Source organism: Pipistrellus hanaki (assembly GCF_964339955.1).
Source record: "Pipistrellus hanaki genome assembly, chromosome: 16".
Lineage (NCBI taxonomy): Eukaryota > Metazoa > Chordata > Mammalia > Chiroptera > Vespertilionidae > Pipistrellus > Pipistrellus hanaki.
This window is the reverse complement of record NC_140518.1, coordinates 48,171,553-48,186,237: the sequence shown is the minus strand read 5'-3', so window position 1 is coordinate 48,186,237 and position 14,685 is coordinate 48,171,553. Positions and strand designations below refer to the sequence as shown.

The following is a 14,685-nucleotide window of genomic DNA, read 5'->3' as shown; positions in this document are numbered from 1 at the left end:
TGTCTCAGAATGAAAATTAATTTACCGTAAACTGGTCGCTGGGGCCGCCCAGACTGGTGTCTAGCAACCAGTGACGTTAAGCGGAGTCCTGAGGTCACTGCTGTGTGGAGGCGGAGCGGAGGTCGGAGCCGTGAGCGTGGGAAGGGAGAGAGGAGACTTTCACAGATGCATGTTTAAGAACAGGATTAGAGTGGATGGGATGCGGCAAAGGTGGTGAGTGCTGGTCTGTCTCTGGTGACACTACCTGATGCTCGCGGCCGCCCTCATGATGACTGAAGGTTCTCAGTCAGTGGCAGACCCTGCTCCAGCCCAGATCCAGGCCCCAGGGGGTAAATGTCTGATAAAGGGCTAGGGGGGATGTCTGGTGAAGGTGTTCAGTGGCACAGGGTGGGGGGAAGGGATCACTTAAAATGACACAGGAGGATCAGAGGGAGCAATCAAAATGACACAGGAGGATCAAAAGGGATTACTAAAATGGAATCCCCCCTCTGTTTCTCCTGTGCCATTTTGATCCCCCTTCTGATCCCCCGTGTCATTTTAAGTGATCCTCCTCCCCCCACCTGAATATCCCAATTCCTTTTTTTTACCCCTAGAAATGAGCACAAAAAGAAAAAGCTACTCCATGGAGTACAAGAAAGGAATTGTGGAAGACTCTTGGGGCCAAAATCTTACTGCTTTCTGCAAAGAGAAGATGTTGAGTATCCGATTGGTCTGAAAATGGCGAGCAGAGTATGGTAACCTCATTGAACAAGTGGACAAGGAAAATGCTAAAAAGCGCAAGTGTGGATCAGGTCGGCAACCATTATTTTCCGAGCTGGAAGACCTGATCTGTTAATGGGTTGACAGGAGAGCAAAGGCTTTGGTTGTGAATGGGGCTCAGATTCAAGAATTTGCCCTTGCAATGGCACCACAGTTTGACATAGCCCCCGAAGACTTCAAAGCATCACAACGCTGGCTGGATAATTTTCTTCAGTGAAGTGAACTGTCTTTAAGAAGATCTACAACCTTGTTTAGGTTGGAAGATACTCAAGTTATTAAGCGAGCACTTGCATTCAAGTCCTTTATTGATGATGCCGACTTCTCTAAATACAATCTTTCCAACATGATTGCTATGGGTGAAACTGCAGTGTTTATGGGCCAATCATCTCAAACAACAATTGAACAGGGGGTGCCTCCTTAGAGTGCATTCCCTCCACTGCTTACAAAAGTGCACGTGTTTCCTGTATTTTGGCAATTCGTCTGGATGCAACTATTATAAAATCCCACCTTTAATCATTTCTAAGGGCAAGAAGGAAAAGATTGAATGTGTTTTGGGCGTTTTTATTCTTGAAACTGAAAAAGCCTGGGCCACACAAGCAGTTATAAGGAAGTGGGTCGATTTAATGCTGCCGCTTGTTATGTGAGGGAGCCAAAGAGGTCTGCTAGTCTGGGATGCAGCCAGCACTCACTGCGCTAAAGACATTTTTTCATGAAAGAAATATAGATCAGGTAACGATTCCCGCAGGAATGACAGCCTATCTCCAGACTCTTGATATTGTAATAAACAAGCCATTCAAAGACAATTTGCACATGGAAATTAATGACTACATTGAAAATAGAATGGAATTAATGACTACATGGAAAATAGAATAGAATCAGCATGGAAACTTTGTGAAACCTAAACTGCAAGAAGTTGTGACTTGGGTAAAGAATTCATGGGACAAAATCACTGACAGTTGCATTGCAAATGCACTGCGAGCAGGCTACCTTGACAAGAAGTACTCATTTAAAGACAGTGCTATTGCTAAACATGAGAGATTTGGTCCCCTGATTCTGAAAGAAATGGAGTCACAAGAAATTCACCAGGAAATTCAGGAATTGGATTGTTATGATGATGTTCCAGAAGATGATGGCATGATTGTCACTAAATAAATGAGTAAATTCTTGATACTGAAGGATTCACAGTTTGTCTGGTTTGTGTTGACAACTACCGTACTACCGTACTACCGTACTGTATACAGGTAATAAATTTCCTTTATTTTCATTTAACAATAAATGTGTACCGTATTCTTCTTCATGGAAAAATAAGACATCCCCTGAAAATAAGACCTAGCGCATCTTTGGGAGCAAAAATTAATATAAGACAGTCTTATTTTCGGGGAAACAGGGTAGCAATTCTCAAAAGAGAAAATGCAAATGGTTACCATATGACAACATGCTCAGAGAAAGGTGAACTGAAGGACTAGAGAGTGAGCACCTTTTGCTCACCCTATTGGCAAGAATCAAGGTGAATGCTCTCTGCCGCCACCAAGGCTGTGTGGAAACAGGATTCACATCAGGAATAACGTGTCCTCAGTCTCAGGTAAGCTATCAGCGCCTTCTATTAAAATGAAAGGTGTGCGTATTCTCTAATGCAGCAGTCACACTTTTAGGAACCCATCCTATCACACAAGTCTAGAAGGTTACATGAATAAGGATGGTTATAGTATTATTTTGGAAAAAAGAAAAAAAAACTAGAAAATATAACCTTGATGTTCATCAGTATGGCAGTATTTGAATATTCTAGGGCACGTCCAATGTCTGGGATTCCACGCAGTTCTGTCAACCTGGAAGGATGCGCACGATACATGCGCTAAGTGAAATGTGAATGTGCAGAGTTAATGTACAGATACAATCCCATTTTCGTAAAAAAATTATCAATTAACTAGATATGGGTATATTCACATGAGTAGAGTAAGAAGTAAAGAAAAATATGTACTGTGACCACTGATTACCATAGAGGGTGGTACTAGAGGCAAGAAAGTTTAATATTTTTCTTTATACATCTCCATTTTGGTACCAGTATACCTAAATATCTACAGTAATAAAAGAGTAAGATGCAAATTAATTGTATCTTTGCGACACCCACCAGCCAATCAAGAGAGAGTATGCAAATTAGATAACAAAGGTGGTGGGTTAATTTGCATAAGCAGGTGCCAAGTGGCCGGGGGCCTATCGGGAGGAAAGCCATAGCGCATCCTGAAACAACAGCAGGCCAGTGAGACCAGGCTGAGCACGCGACTCCTGCCTTCCTTGCAGGCGCTCTGCACCACCCCAGTCTCTCCGGGCCTCTGGGCAGTGTGGGAAGGTGGAAAGGCAGCTCTAGCCAGAGCCAAGGCGGTGCCGGCAGCCAGGGTAAGGAAGGCCCATTCTTGCACGAATCTTTGTGCATCGGGCCTCTAGTTACTTCATACAAAGAAATCCAATTCATTAAAACACCAAAAGATCTGTTTTTTAAGTTTCAACAAAAACAAACAAATCTATCCTTCAAATTTTATTTTCTAATAGTTTTGCTTTAAAAAATAATTTACCTATGTAAAATTAGTATTTTGCTCCTTGCTCTCTTCTTTTAACCATAAAATCATGTAATAATGACATTCATGTTTAAAATGAGCCTCCTGATTATAACTTTATTGGAAGTCCAGCTTGTACTTCAAATTCCAGCTCTTTGACCTGGCTTTGAAGTTCTGTGCTATGTGCACTAGAAAGTCCCGGCAGAAATGTGGCCAGTGATTTTTTAAAAAAATCAGGCAACAGACTCTTCTAAATAGTGACATTTATTTAGTATTTCATAAACACTTACATATAAAAATATACAACAGACCCCAGCGTAAAGACAGAGCAACACATGGGGTGCAAACACAGCTGGGCATTTTAAGTTGAGGTTGAACTTGTCTTGCTGTTTAATGTGAAAACACTCGGCAAACGGGTTTTCTCTCATCCTAAGAATCCTCAATCTGAGGTAAAGATCTCCGAATAGATAAGTCTCCATCCAGCAGGTCTCCAGTGTGACGCCCACCACATCCTCCTGATTAGAGTATCCTGTTCCCAGTCTTCCTTGGATCAGAAGCACCTCCCGCCTTCTCCTGCGGATATGGCAGCTGCTAACGACTCAACACGTCTGGACCGTACATCAGTTCCACACGTGAGAACTGCAGGTAGAATTTGCTCAACGGGTAAGGATCTTCACAAATGTATGTACTTCCAAACGTTTAAAATCACACTTTGAACTCTATGTTTCTGGATTTTAAGTCTTTAAGTTTCCAGGATAAGTTTTATTCATGAGGCGTTGGTTGTAGTTGTTTTCAATTAGATTCCAATTAGCATTGTCACCGCATTACATTACTGGCTTACCTACACCCTTTATTACGGACCAAATATCTGCTTCTGTTGAGCCCAGCAGGGAATATCGGAAATCAAACCGGAACCTGTGGGTGGCTTGTTTCAGACCCCGGCCTGCTCCGCTCGGCAAGCCTCGCCATAGGAAAGCAGGACTCACTTCTTCAGAGTGAGCCGTCCATAGATGGCTTCCTCGCTTGCCTTAAATAGTGTCAATCCCAAGATTATCGGGCACCATGTTCAAAGGGAAGCAAAAGGTAAACTCGCCGGGGCGCACATGCCTCACGCCTGGCTCCTCGCACGCTCCAGCTCCTGCACTGGCCGGCTCACTGCTCCCTAAACACTGGCTACACATCGAATGCTTTTCACAACAGACTCGTATTTGGTCTTTGTGTGCGTGTGTTCAGAATTCATCCAAATAAAAGACTGGTGAATCTTCCGAGAAAAAGAGAAAAGGAGAGGGAAGAATCATCTTTGTGTAGTAAGTTGATTCCAAAAATGTAGAAAAAAGGTAAAGAGACTTGACTGCAACGATTGCCTGTCAGAAACTGTGGGTGCTAACGGAGACAGTGGGCTCTCTAGAGAGGTAATTCTCCTCTACGTCACTCCCCCTCTCAGAGAGCAGCGGCTGCCGTCTCCCCTCCTGGCAGGGCTGGTCTGTCTTCCATCAACGCTCAGCTAGCTGACTGAGACCATGGAGCTGTGGAAATAGAAATGGAGGGGAGAGGCTGGTAAAGGAGCTGCTTGATGCAACAGACCTCAGTCTACAGATAAGTATCCCAGCTGCCGCTGTCCCAGGGAAAGCTAATATCCAGGGCAGGACTGGCTTGGTTGAGCTCCTAGTTCCATACTCTTGGAATCAGAGGCTTCAGACCAGGAAAATGCTAAAGACTTCAAAATGCCATTATGAGGCTTTCTGCTAGCCCGTCACCCACAGAAGGCTGTGCTGGGAGGCAGAGGCGCCCAGGATAAGGAAGCCAGGCTCTCTCAAAGTCACAGTGATGCCTGCTTCCCTCTACTGCCCCGCAGTCATGGCCGAAGAAGAAAAAGAGAAAAAGATTCCTTTTTTTATTCAGCATAAAAATCCGAAAGGCCTAGGGGAAGCTCCTGTCCATGTGTTCCAAAGGAAATCTGTAAAGACGGGGACCAGGGAGCAGACAGCAGTTTGGAATCACTGGCTCTGCATCTAATGCCATAAACACAAATTTAACCCTTTGCACTCCGCTGTCCCCTCTCAGGGGACATCGGAATTCTAGCATATCACTCGGATGTCCCCTCTCAGGGGACATTGCAGTTTATTAGTGATTACGGGGAACTGAGTTAATTCAACGCACGTTTCGCAAAGTAGCATCGAGTAGCTGGTAACCAATGTCCAGAATGGTTCGGAGTAGCTGGTAGCCAATGTCCAGAATGGTTCGGAGTGCAAAGGGTTAAGCTATAAAAAATAAGTATTCTTAGAGGGAAAGAATTAAGCTCGTTGGAGTACCAGAGGACCCGTTTCCACACTGACCGAGTAAAATGTGGAGGCTCCTGGCAATCAGAAGTACTGATGTGAGGCCTGCTCAGAAACTGCTCAGGACTCTCCCTGGGAACTGGTCCCCTTTCCCCAGAGCAGGGCTGCTGATCGAAGCATCTGCAGCAAGAGAGCTGGAAAGATAACTAAGTGACAGGAGTCTATAGCTCCCTCTCAGTGGCAACCGCAGAGCCCTGTGCCGCACCCCGCTGTGACAACACAAAGGGCGGCACAGGCACACGCTGACATTGGCACAGCACAGGTGCGCACACGCAGAGTGAAAAGCCAATCCCAGAAAGCCTGGCAGTGACGTGCAGCCACACTGCTCACGGAGAGGGACAACACGAGAGCAAGTGGAACGAGCTGAGTGGTACACACACAGTTTGGATCGCAGACAAGCTGTTTTAGAAACGGACACAGTTAATCAGGCACAGATGTTTAGTGTGTCTCATTATCTCTTTTTGAGACGTCTTGCATGGGTGCTTATTGGTGTCTTACGGTACACAGTTAGAACCGAGGAAGTCACCCGAAAACCAATGGTCTTTGCTGAGGAGACCCCTGGGCCTTGCTCTGCTGCTGTCTGAGAGGCCGTGTCACGTGCTGCCCATCAACAAGGACTTCCTGTAGAAACACTGCGTGTGGCCATCAAGTCCCTAAGTTCTGCCAGCCCCCGGACTCAACGTTCCAGGAAAAAAGTTTGATGTTTTAATTTCAAGGAAAGTTTTCACTTCAGTGTCTTTCTCTTAATGGTTCAAAATTGAAAGAAGCCAGAGTTGAAACATTATTTATTATCTTTCATCCATTAATTTGTACATGTCCAGTAAAGCATATCACTTGCAGATCCATGAGAACTATCCTGGCTTTTCCAATTTCTGGAAGAAAAAGAGGAAGTCCACAGCCCAGCTGGTCTATGGAATGCCACTGTGGCAAGGAGGGTCCCCGGACTGCGCGGGCAGGAAGTGCTGTGGGCACCCGACTCTCAGCTGGCCATTACTCTCAGGAAACAGCAGAGCCTACCAGGCCTTAAAAACGACCTGCTGTCTCCTCACTTAAGAGAGGAAGGAGCTGGGTCTGGGAAGGAAACCTTGCCAGCTGATGGCAAAGAGGAGACTCGAACCTCATTTTCCCATACACCTTAACATCAGTTATTCTGACTCTAAAAATTATCTCTTAAAACCCAATAGGACCGATGGTCACTAATAAGCTAAGTTTTCAAACTATCTAAAATACAAAATTATTTAATAGTCCACTTGGTCTTCGTTACTGAGTTCTTGGTAATAAATACGAACTTAATTTGCCCTCCCACTAGCCTAACCATCTTCCCTCAAATGCCTGTATATGCAAATGAGGATGTAAACCAGTGAGACCTGTGTTATGATCAAGGTGCTTTCAGAGGCTCTTACCTTCTCTTGGTGGTACTTGGAAGACCTCATCAGAGAGTTTTCTGCAAGTTCTTTGGCTGTGTCTGAACCAAAAATGACTTTTGAGTTCTCATTAGATGACTGTCAAAGTCAAATTGCCTTTCAGTCAAGAACCCATCAGTCAAGAAGGGAACACTATGTCACTTCAGGACCTTTGAGGGTCTGAGTTGGTTTCAAGTCTTGATCAAGTGGTAGATTCAGGAAGTGGCTGAGCCATCAGAGAGAGTAACTTTCAAACAGTCAATTCTTTTAAGAAGGGGTAGCTTGCAAGAGAGGCGCAGAATCAGACAAGAAGCCAGCCCTGGCAGGTGCCTGAAGTCCTGCCCAATGCAGTGATCGGCAAGAACACACTGAGGCCTACAGGCTTTCAGTAATATGCCATGATCTGGATTGGTGTTGATTCTAAAGTTTGAAGTTTTGCAATAAGGCATTAAACTGCTAAATTTTGGAGGTAGGTTTGCAAATCACTGGAAAATCAAGAGAGAAACATATTGTGTTAAAAAAAAAAAAAGTGACCCTAAGTTTGAAGATGTAGGATGCAGCATATGGAACACTAAATTGTCAAGATGCATGCCAAGATGGCCTGTGATATCAGGGTTCAAGCTGTACAACTGGAAGTGCATTTTAGAGTCTTTGTTAGAAACGCAGCATCTCCGCACGATCTCCCTCCAGGAGGATGCCTGCCCTTCCCCTCCCCGCTTCTTTCCCCTCAGGCATGCATCTCTTAAAGTCTAAGGCAGCGGTTGCCAACCTTTCGCACCTCATGGACCATCAGTTGGCAACCGCTGCTCTAAGGGACTCCATGAGACTTGTAACCAGGGGAGAATCGGGCAGTGGCAGCTCATCCCGGGCTAACTCCTGAACCTTCCTCTTACTCTCCAGTGGGCTGACATAGCCCTGAGTTGGCTCACTTCTTTCCTGCAACATTTCTAGAAAGCCAAATCAGCCCTGCCTACTTGCTTTCCTCTCGTTTTCTCTATCCTAGGCCCTTCCTTGTTCCCCAGCTTTCATAAATGTCCTCTCAAAATCACCTGAACTCATGTTGTGAAGTCTTTTCTGCACAAAGTCAAGAACTCACACACTCCAGGCCGGCGAGGTCAGGTCCTTGCTTGGTAACATTTCTGATGACCCAGATGGACCCTGTTTCTGGAGCCCATGCAGCCCAGCTGACTCACTTCTACCACCTCCTTCACTTTCAACATCGTCAGTAACAACTGGTGCCATTTTGGCATCAAGACCACAGGTAACATACGGTGCCGTAACTCAGATCACCTATAATTTACCTGAGCACCTGATGACATCACCAGAGATATTTAAACTGCAAATAAAAAGGATCTGTCAGATTTCACTGCTTGCTTTCATTCCAGCAAAAGAAACTCTGATTTATATAAAAAAAATTTCTTGACTGACAATCTTACAAACTCAGAAACTAGTTTATAATTTATTCTGATCATTAACCTTTGTTTTTATTATTGTTTCTATAAGCATATCTCTTATTAAATACCTGATTGCTTGTTTTAAAAAAAAGGAATGTGGCATCTCATACAACACCACAAACTCAAGACTTGTCTTTTACCATTTATCTTTAAAGTAATGTACAAAGTAATGCAAATTATAATTTTGTCCCTATTCCAAAAACACACAATATAAACTAAAACAAATGGACACATAAAGGAAACACAAAAGAAAATTAGAGTGATCTCAAAATGTTTCAATAAGGAACTTTATGAAATCTAGTTTTCCTTTTCTTCTCCCTTAACTAAAAATTCACATGCTATGGTGGCCAGAGAGTGAAATCAACTACACATCTTATCCTAATCCTTCTCTTAGATCAGTGGTTCTCAACCTTCCTAATGCCGCGACCTTTAATACAGCTCCTCATGTTGTGGTGACCCCCAAACATAACATTATTTTCGTTGCTACTTCATAACTGTAATTTTGCTACTGTTATGAATCGTAATGTGTTTTATCTGTGTTTTCCGATGGTCTTAGGCAACTCTGCTATCGGTTCTCAACCTATGGGTTGCGACCATCGGAAAACACAGATATTTACGTTACGATTCATAACAGTAGCAAAATTACAGTTATGAAGTAACAACGAAAATAATTTTATGGTTGGAGGTCACTACAACATGAGGAACTGTATTAAAGGGTTGAGGCATTAGAAAGGTTGAGAACCACTGCCTTAGAGGCTATTTTATAGAAAAGTCACAACAAAATAATGAGGGATTGATTGAAGCAAGTTTGGTAAGAGAATCAAAACGGAAAGCTGAGAAAATCTATTTGTTACAATGTCATAAAATTCATAACATATCAGACTCAAAATCTAGCCAATGAACAACCTCCTGATCCTGAAAACACAGGAAAAGGGCAAACCGTGAAATCAGCATTCATACCAACTAACTTTCATTTAAAGTACCTGTGAGCCCAGCCGGCATGCCTCAGGGGTTGAACATCCACCTATGAACCAGGAGGTCACGGTTCGATTCCTGTTCAGGGCACATGCCTAGTTTATGCGCTTGATCCCAATTATGGGGAGTGCAGGAGGCAGGTGATCAATGATCCTTTCTCATCATCGATGTTTTTTTTCTCTCTCTCTCTCCTTCTCCCTTTCTGGAATCAATAAAATATATTTTTAAAAATACTACATTTGGGAGACATTTGAAAATTCAAAATCTTTTCTTAATATCCAATAATTTCAAAGTTAAGGACATTTATTCCTGATTGGGGAAATATAACACTGCATTAGTTCAAGTCCGAAATATTATTTATAATCTTGTTTGTAAATCATTTAAATTTTAAACCATAATTAACGTTAGGAATACCTCCCCCTGAAATTTTGCTGTGAAAGTTTTCTGGGGCCATACTCTGTGCTTTCCCTCCCTCAAGAACAGAAGAGAGTCATAGATTAGCCATATGTGTGTTTCCCACGCTCATTCTTTTTAACAAAGTGGCTTGTTTCAGAGACTTCCTGAGGCAGCCTGCAGATGCTGCCCCTGCAGAAGCATGTCCCAGGGCCAGGAGGGACAAGCCCTGCACCTGGCGACACTTCCCGCACCGAGCGCGCCCGTGCTGCTGCAGCCTGCCAGTGAGCGCGGCCCGGCACGGCGGACACGAAGACCTCAGGAGCACCCGGCACGACTGTCCGTCTCTCAGCCCAGGAGACACTGGCTAGAGCTTTCTCAACACCCTACACCGGAGAATGGCAGTGACCAGTCCGGGAGGGAATGTTCCTGGTGTGCATGGCAGGAGAGGTAGAGAGGGTACAACATCAGCACAGACAGAAAGCATCACGGGCGGCCGTGCAAGGTGGTTAGCGAGAAGCCACGCACTGTTCGGGACCCTCAGACTCAGGTGCCCCACTCATAACCAACCTGCCGTGGCCCTGCATGTCCCCCAGCTCCTTCTGCAGCCTCGCGTTCTTCTCCTCCTCCTCCAGCAGCCGCCTCTTCACAGTGCGCAGCTCCTGCTGGGCCTCACACTTGATGTCATTGGCCACCACCACCGCGGTCTGCAGGTCCGCCTGGAAGCGCCTCCACTCCTCGGTTTCCTCCTGAGAATGCCAGAGCACACGCACACATCAGACGCCCGCTGGGGCTGGCACCCTGGCGGGGGCTCTGGTCCCCCATGCCCAACACTGAGAAAGACCAGCTGGGCAGTCTTAGTGAGGCGCTGGCATCCCACTACAGGGAAAATGCGCAGGTGGGATTCAGGCCTTGGTGCCATCAGAGCTCTCCATCCTGACACTGAATGGCTGCTTTACCTTTACTTCCTGCCAACACGGACCTGGGGGCCCATCCCATGGAAATGCGCTATGAAAAAACAGGCTGGCGAGAGTAGTCAGGGTATTTTTTCAAAGGTTTCCAACCTCAGAGGGTGATTCGGGTGAAGGGCTGGAGAAGCTCCCCATCCCGGCTGTCACCGCATCTCACCTTTATCTGCTTGGTCAGAGTCTTCAGCTGCCTCTCCAGGTCTGCTTTCTGTTCCTCCAGCTTCATCACACTGCCTAGGAACAAAGAGGTCAGACAGGAGTTGGCAGAGCTGCGAGACTCTTGGGGAAAGGTAAGGAAGGCAGCGAAGGAGCGGCTCCGGATTCGGCAACAGCGTTAAAACCCCCGCTCTCCTGAGAATCCCATTCTGGCACCTGAACGCCAGGAGCCAGCAGGAGGTTCTTCTCAGAGAGAGCACAGTGAACTGAGAACCACGTGGGTTTTGGTCAGGCTACCCCAGATGACAGGCTGTACACAACATGGCGCTGTGGAAGAGACCGCCACAGCTACTCACACTACAGACACTCGCTCTTGGCCTCCCTGAGTTTTGTGCACATCGTCCTGAATGCCCTTTTCCGCTGTGAGGCTTCTGGGTGGCAGACAGAAGATGTGACTAGTTATTACCACGGAGCCTTTAGGCCCGTTTCCAGATCTGCAGTTCTTAATCACAGTGAGACCTCATAGTCACTTTGGGAAGCTTTTCAAAAGCACAGATGTCCTAGCCGCAGACTGACCACGGAGGTGGGTCCAGGGCAGAGGAAGGCGGTGTGTGTGCTTCAAGAGCCTTCGTGACTGACCTCCTCTCCCTCACTCAGGCCATCTTTAGCTCCTCACTCTGTCTCCAATTCCCCCACGTTACTGCCAGAGTCATTTCACTCTGAATCTGATCATGTCCTCTACCTGGTTACAATCCTTCAGTGCTTCCTCCTGATCCACTAAAGAGCAGCAGTTGTCTATTAAGAATATGAATCAGAGTTGTTTTATCAGAGAAGCTTAAAAAGTCCCACAGGCTCAGGTCCTCCCCTGAAAACTCTAATTTAGCATGTGAGGCCCAAGAATTTGTGTTTGGGTCAGTGCTGCAAAATGAGAACATTTTATAGAAATGAGTTCACTTTTCTGTCCATTTCTCTCAAGGATTTTATGAGGAGGAGTGATTATCCTTGGCTGGGTTTGTGTGTCCCTGGGCCTTCTAGTGAAAAGATGTTAATAATACCTTAATAACCCTGATGGAAGCTAAAAGGACGCATGGTCTGTGTTATTGCCCGGCTTCATCTGTGATGACACAGGTGCAGGAGTCTGCCTGACATGTGTGGACATTGTTAACATGCTTCTTGCGTGGTATACCTGTGCCAACTTTGAAGAATTTGGGACAACACAACAGAATTCTCAGCAGCAGTGTATCACTAAGTGAAAAACCAAACCAAACTGGACTTCTCTTGACTTTCTACTTCTCAAGTATGATGCTGTTTGAAGTACACACTAACCACTGGTCACTGGCCATGGTGCTGGGCATTCCGCTGCATGCTCAAGCATGACTACTGAGGTCAGCCTGAAGACACTGAGCCCATATGTTAGGCCCCAAACACTGGACCCCGGCACTCCCCTTATCAAGGAGAACGATACACACTCAATTCTCATCATCTGTTGATTACATGGAGGTGCCACACAAACCCAATGAGAAAATATTAAACTATTGCTTCACAGGAAATACAGGGTTAAGGTCCTGTGAGGCTCTGGTCACATTTTCATGAAATAAAATGCTATTTGTGATTTATTTATTTACTTACTTACTTATATCTGTATTGTTGAAAGTATGATATATGACCCCCTTTTCCCCCAATGAACTCTTATAGCACACCTCCACCCCCCACCCTAGCACACTTCCCATCGCCCACCCCAGGCCTGTGAGTTATGCATGCATGCATATAAGATCTTTAATTGATCTCTTCCCACCCACCCACCTTCCCCTGCCTTCCCTCTCAGATTCCAGTCTGTTTCATCCATCCAGGTCTCTGGATCTATTTTGTTCATCAGTTTATTTTATTCATTACATTCTAAATATGAGTGAGATCATGTGAAACTTATCTTTTTCTGACTGGCTTATTTCACTCAGCATGATACTCTCTAGGTCCTTCCATGCTGTCTCAAAGGGTAAGAGATCCTTCTTGTTTAACAGCTGCATAGTGTTCCATGGTATAATGTACAACAGCTTTCTAGTCACTGGTCTGCTGATGGGCACTTGGCTGTTTCTAGATGTCAGCTATTGTAAATTGTGCTGCTATGAACATAGGGTGCAGACATTCTTTCTGATTGTTTTTTTGGGTCTCTTAGGTATATTCCTAGAAGTGGGATCACTGAGTCAAATGGCAATTTCATATTTAATTTTTTTAGGAAACCCTGTATTGTTCTCCACAGTGGCTGCACCAATCTGCCTTCCCACCAGCAATGTACTAGGGGTTTCCCTTTTCTCCACATCCTCGTCAGCACTTGTCATTTATTGATTTATTGATGGTAGCCAGTCTGACAGGTGTGAGATGGTACCTCATGGTTGCTTTGATTTGAATCTCTTGGATGATTGTGACTCAGATAATTTTTTTCATATGTCCCTTGGTCATCTGTATGTCCTCTTTGGAGACGTGACTATTTAGTACCTTTGCCCATTTTTCAATTGTATTGTCTTACTTTTGTTAAGTTTTATGAGTTCTTTATATATTTTGGATATTAACTCATCAGATGTATCATTCATTGCCAGATATGTTCTCCAATACACTGGCTCTCTTTTCATTTTGTTGGTAATTTTTATTTTTTATTTTTTTGCTGTGCAGAAACATTTTATTTTGATGCAGTCCCCTTTATTTATTTTCTTCCTAGTTTCCTTTGCCTTGGTAGAAGTATCTGTAAACATATTGCTAAGAGAGATGTTTGAGATTTTGCTGCCTATGATTTCTTCTGGGATTTTTATGATTTCACAACTTACATTTCAGTTTTTTATCCATTTTGGGTTTTCTCTTGTGTGTGGTGTAAGTTGGTGGTCTAGTTAAATTTTTTTCCATGTATCTGTCCAATTTTCCCAAAAACATCTCTTGACTCCCATATATATTATCTTGCTTCCTTTGTCAAACAATTGAGCATTATAATTTGCTTGGGCCAATTTCTGGGTTCTTTTTTTCTGTTCCATTGTTCTATATGCCTATTCTTGTGCCAGTTCAATTTTCTTGAACTTACAGAGACTTGTTTTATGTCCTAACATGTGGACTTTATTTGTGAATGACCCATGTGCACCTGAGAAGAATGCTGCTTTGTGGTGAAATGTTCTATAAATGTTCAGTTAAATCCATCTGATCCAGTGTGTCCTTTAGAGTCACTGTGTCCTTGTTAAGTTTTTGTCTGGAAGATCTACCCAGTGAAGTCAGAGGCGTGTTAGAGTTCCCTACTATGACTGTGTCGTTGCCCATCTCTCCATTAAAGTCCTCTAGAAGTTTTATATATATATATATATATATATATAATATAAATAAAATTAGGTGCTCCTATATTGGGTGCATATATATTTACCAGGATAATATCCTCTTGTTGGATCGATCCCTTTAGTATTATGTAGTGACCTTTGTTGTCCTTGTGATGACCTTCATTTTAAAGTCTATTTTGTTGAATATGAGTATTGCTATTCCAGCTTTATTTTCTATTTGCATGGAAATTTTTTTTTCATCACTTCACTCTCATCCTGTGTGTGTCTTTTGTTCTGAGGTGGGTCTCTTGTAGACAGCATATAGCTGGGTCATTTGTTTTGTTTTTTAATCCATTCAGCTACCCTATGTCTTTTGATTGAAGCATTTAATCCATT

The 14,685-nt window shown here is 44.2% G+C and overlaps 1 protein-coding gene across 9 annotated transcripts in view; it reads right to left on the bottom strand.

Annotated features, from left to right (window-relative positions):
- SPECC1 (sperm antigen with calponin homology and coiled-coil domains 1) overlaps positions 1-14,685 on the bottom strand; it is a 212,778-nt gene that overhangs the window by 59,503 nt on the left and 138,590 nt on the right. For 5 of the 9 annotated variants that reach the window (XR_014792949.1, XM_084861498.1, XM_084861499.1 and 2 more), the window contains 2 exons: positions 11,004-11,077; positions 10,446-10,624 (listed from right to left, as the gene is read on the bottom strand). Coding sequence is in view for 8 of the 9 variants with exons in the window: in XM_084861498.1 (XP_084717624.1) it covers positions 10,446-10,624; positions 11,004-11,077 (253 nt within the window). In the remaining variant the exon portion in view is untranslated. Of the gene's footprint in view, positions 1-3,564; positions 4,838-5,647; positions 5,771-5,790; positions 7,539-10,445; positions 10,625-11,003; positions 11,078-14,685 lie in introns of those variants that run through there. The other 4 variants (XM_084861503.1, XM_084861504.1, XM_084861501.1 and 1 more) reach the window with 3 other exon arrangements.